At 51.7% G+C, this 3,833-nt stretch overlaps 1 protein-coding gene across 1 annotated transcript; it reads left to right on the top strand.

Annotated features, from left to right (window-relative positions):
* Positions 1-951: 951 nt before the first annotated feature.
* LOC112958312 (zinc finger protein 501-like) lies at positions 952-3,793 on the top strand. The gene is made up of 2 exons (XM_026052132.1): positions 952-1,146; positions 1,470-3,793. The coding sequence occupies exon 2, from the start codon at positions 1,651-1,653 to the stop codon at positions 3,067-3,069; it is 1,419 nt and encodes a 472-aa protein (XP_025907917.1). The 5' UTR covers positions 952-1,146; positions 1,470-1,650; the 3' UTR covers positions 3,070-3,793.
* The last annotated feature ends 40 nt before the right edge of the window (positions 3,794-3,833 follow it).

Raw genomic sequence — 3,833 nt, 5'->3', positions numbered from 1 at the left:
TTTCTGTCCTCTCTCCGATTTCGCTCCTATCTGGCATCCTGCTGCTTCTCGTCCCTTCATCTACCTAGTCCTTCCCTTCCCAACTTGCGGTTCAGATCCAAATCTCTGCCTTGCCCTCATGTCTGGTTTCTGAGTGAGCTGTCTCTGGTCTCTTGTCACAAGTCTTTGCTCACTGCCTCTCATTCTCTGCCTTTCTCATTCTCCTGTCCTCTGCCCAGTTATTTGCAGTTCTGAGTCTTCATTTTCTCATTCAGCCAGTCTCCTCACTTTGCCCAGTTTTCTCCCAGACTGCTGCTCCTTGCTGCATCTCTCTCCATTTTGCCAGCTGCCTCCTCCAATACTGGCTGCTATTTAACGATTTGGAGGCCTGCAGGCAGAGAGGCAGTTCTCTACACAGTGTGTGATAAGCTGGGCATATTTGTGGGGTCAGGGGTTCTCTTGTCCCTTCCTTTCAGTTCTTAAACACCAAAGCTGAGGTGCTCTGGGAGGGAGAGGGTAAAGAGCAGCTGCCATCCTTTCTCACAACCTCATTTTTTCAGGAGAGGCGGAGGCGTTTCTCCCTTACCAGAAAAAATCAGGAGAGCCCATGTGGCCGACATGGCACCTTGCTGCCACACATGCAGGATCTGACAGAGCCTGCAGGCCGGGCGGTTGGCGGTGTCACAGCGTCACCGCAGTGCTGCTTTTCTTGTGCCTGTCTTCTACCCCGTYGTGTCTCCTCCTCCAGCAGCCGGCCATGCCCGCGTGGAGCTGGCAGGAGAAGGTGGCAGGGCGGCGGTGTCCCCACGCTGGGTGTGATGTCACAAGCTCGTCACCTTTGGACAGAACTTTGGCAGAACTTTGGTGCTATGGCCAGGCTAGGCTTCAGTCATGTTTCTGGGCTTTGTTTTCCACTGGTCTAGGTTTATTTTGTTTCTTACATCTCCTAGGTCTAGGTTTATTCCGTTTCCTGAGTACAACACACTCTCTTGCAATCTCAATTTACCACACTGCTGCTATGACTGTTATTTATTGCATTTGTTTTCTTTCCTCTGATCAGGATCGGCCATCCCTGTCTTCGCTTTAACCTCCTGCTTGGAGTGAGGGGAGACAACTTGGTGGCCAGAAGCAGCTAAACGCTCAGAGGGTAGAGCTGTTGCTCACAAGGTGAGGAATTGATTTGGCCAGCACAGAGAATGACTGGGAAAGAAAAGAGCTGAATACTGAAAATTTGGTGTATGTTTTGACATGCAGTCATCCTGCGAATACTGGAAGAAGAGCAGCCATAGGTAATGGGAAGAGAAATGTTAAGAGAAATAGTTATACTGGAGGTTGTTGAGGGGAGTGGGAATTTTGAGAACRAGCAAGTGAGAGGTGTTGTCCCTATGGCTGTCTCTTTATGACAGAGAATGCTCTTTGCAATCTATGCTACAGTAGCCACCCGTTCTCATTTCACATTTTCTTCCTCTCTCCCTTTCCATGTTCCTCAGTCTCAGATCCCTCGCTCTGCCCAGAGAAGAATACCGAGGACCTGTTTCCTACAGCACTAGCTAACAGTGACTGAGGAGCAGCAGATCRCTGGCAGTTTCCCTTTTTGGATGTCTCTCTCGGAGAAGCAGAGGGGATAATTTACTGCTAGTTCCTCTGCTCATTCCAGCAGGTGTGAAGACCATGAGTGACGCAAAGAAGAGCAAGCTCCTTCAGGAAAGTCCTGTAAAAGTGGGGCTGCATCTGCTGTCCTCCAGACGGCTCACAGGGGATGCCTCTCAGGACTCCCGTCAAAGACAAGACTGCAAGCAGGAGTCAGAAAATGGGGTGGACCTGTCTTTTGGGAAAGGAACAAAAGGATCAATAGCTCCCTGTGGGATAGAGGTCTGGGAGTGCAAGGATGGTCGCGATGCACACATCAGCAAGGTTATTCTCCCCGGGGACGATCCAGACCCACCTGTGTGCGAGAACAGCTCCATCTGGGTTCAGCAGGTGGGAGAGAAAGCCTACGAGTGTCCTGAATGTGGGAAGAGCTTCAGCCGGAGCTCCTACCTCAGCCAGCATCAGAGGATCCACCTGGCAGAGAAACCCTTCAGCTGCTCCGAATGTGGGAAGAGTTTCACACGAAACTCGGACCTCATCAAACACCAGCGCATCCACACCGGCGAGAAGCCCTACCAGTGCAACGAGTGTGACAAGACCTTCAGCCAGAGGTCCAATGTGATCAGGCACCAGCGGACCCACACAGGGGAGCGCCACTACCAGTGCAATGAATGTGGGAAAAGCTTCAGCCAGAACTCGCACCTCATCGTTCATCAACGGAGCCACAAGGGCGAGAAGCCATTCAGTTGCCCGCGGTGTGAGAAAAGCTTCAGTGACCGCTCTTCTCTCATCATCCACCGGAGAGTCCACACGGGAGAGAAGCCTCACAAGTGCCAGGAGTGTGGGAAGCGTTTCCGGGACAGCTCAGCCATCATTCGGCATCAGAGGATCCACACGGGAGAGAAACCGTATGAGTGCAGCGAGTGCGGGAAGACCTTCCGCCAGAGCTCCTCGCTGGTGACCCACATGAGGACGCACACGGGCGAGAAGCCCTACAAATGCCCTGTGTGCGGGAAGGGCTTTAGCCAGAGCTCGGCGCTCACCACTCACCGTCGGATCCATGCGGGAAAGGCCTTGCCCGTGTTCCACGAGAGCCTGCTGCCCGCCCCATACCAGTGCGCCGAGTGCGGCCGGCGGTGCAGCGACCACTCCACGCTCCTCAAGCACCAGAGCACACACGCCGAGGAGCGGCCCTACATCTGCGTGGAGTGCGGGGACAGCTTCCGACGGAGCTCGGCCCTCAACGTGCACCTCAGGATCCACCGCGGGGAGAGGCCCTACAAGTGCGAGGAGTGTGGGAAWACCTTCCGGCACAGCTCAGCCCTCGGCGCGCACCTGAGGATCCACGCGGGAGCCAAGCCCTACGAGTGCACTGAGTGTGGGAAGAGCTTCCGGAAAAGCTCAACGCTGAAAGTGCACTTGAAAATCCATGCRGCCAAGAAACCTCATAAATGTGCAGTGGGTAGGAGAGCGCTCAGTTCACACTCCCTCCTACCGTAGTCCAGAATAGTTTTCTGCTGTGTTGAGGACATAGGAAAAAGGGTGGGCGATGAGAACCACAATGAAGAAGGACTTGCTGGTGACAGGGCCACTGTGATATCAGTGCTGGATGTTTAATTCCCGTGGTATGAGAAACGACAATGGGGTCTATAAGCAGCGAATTAGGACTCAGAGCTGAGCCCTGGGGGAGGAGGAGATGTCTGACAGCCTGAGAAACAGGGACTGATTTCTGGGTAATTCAGGGGTGGTGAGTCTGTGGTAGAACAGAAGGGGAACACTAAGCTTTTAAGTGTCTTTTTAACTAAAGAAAATATCTAAATAAAATAATCCAGGTTTCTTCTGACTCAAAACTTTGGCTCGTTAGGCACGGTAGCAGTCTTAGAAACTCTCTTTTTGATACCTTATTTTTCATGAACGTACAAAGTTTACACAATGCTTGAAAAGGCACCTCCAGTTCTTCGAGCCTGACACTCTGGAGCTGGACCTCAGTCTGTCTTTTTTCCTCCTTTTTTCCAAGCGACAAGGAATTCCTACCTCTACGTGCAGAATTTGCAGGACATGGTACCTGAGTAACACAGAATGGATGTGACCTGCTCCTGAAAACATGGACGCAAACTCTTTTTTGTGTTGGAATGCTGCCTGTTTGGCAGCTTTACCAAAATTTGTCTTCTCTGGTGTGAAACACCTTGGGAGATCAGTAAAACAGGCAAAAATGTGGCCTTACCTTGTTTAACCAAAAAAAAAAAAAAAAAAAAAAAAAAAAA

The sequence above is a fragment of the Nothoprocta perdicaria genome, unplaced genomic scaffold (genome assembly GCF_003342845.1).
Source record: "Nothoprocta perdicaria isolate Ctin4 unplaced genomic scaffold, notPer1 scaffold_84, whole genome shotgun sequence".
Classification (NCBI taxonomy): Eukaryota; Metazoa; Chordata; class Aves; order Tinamiformes; family Tinamidae; genus Nothoprocta; species Nothoprocta perdicaria.
This window is presented reverse-complemented; position numbering and strand designations above follow the sequence as displayed.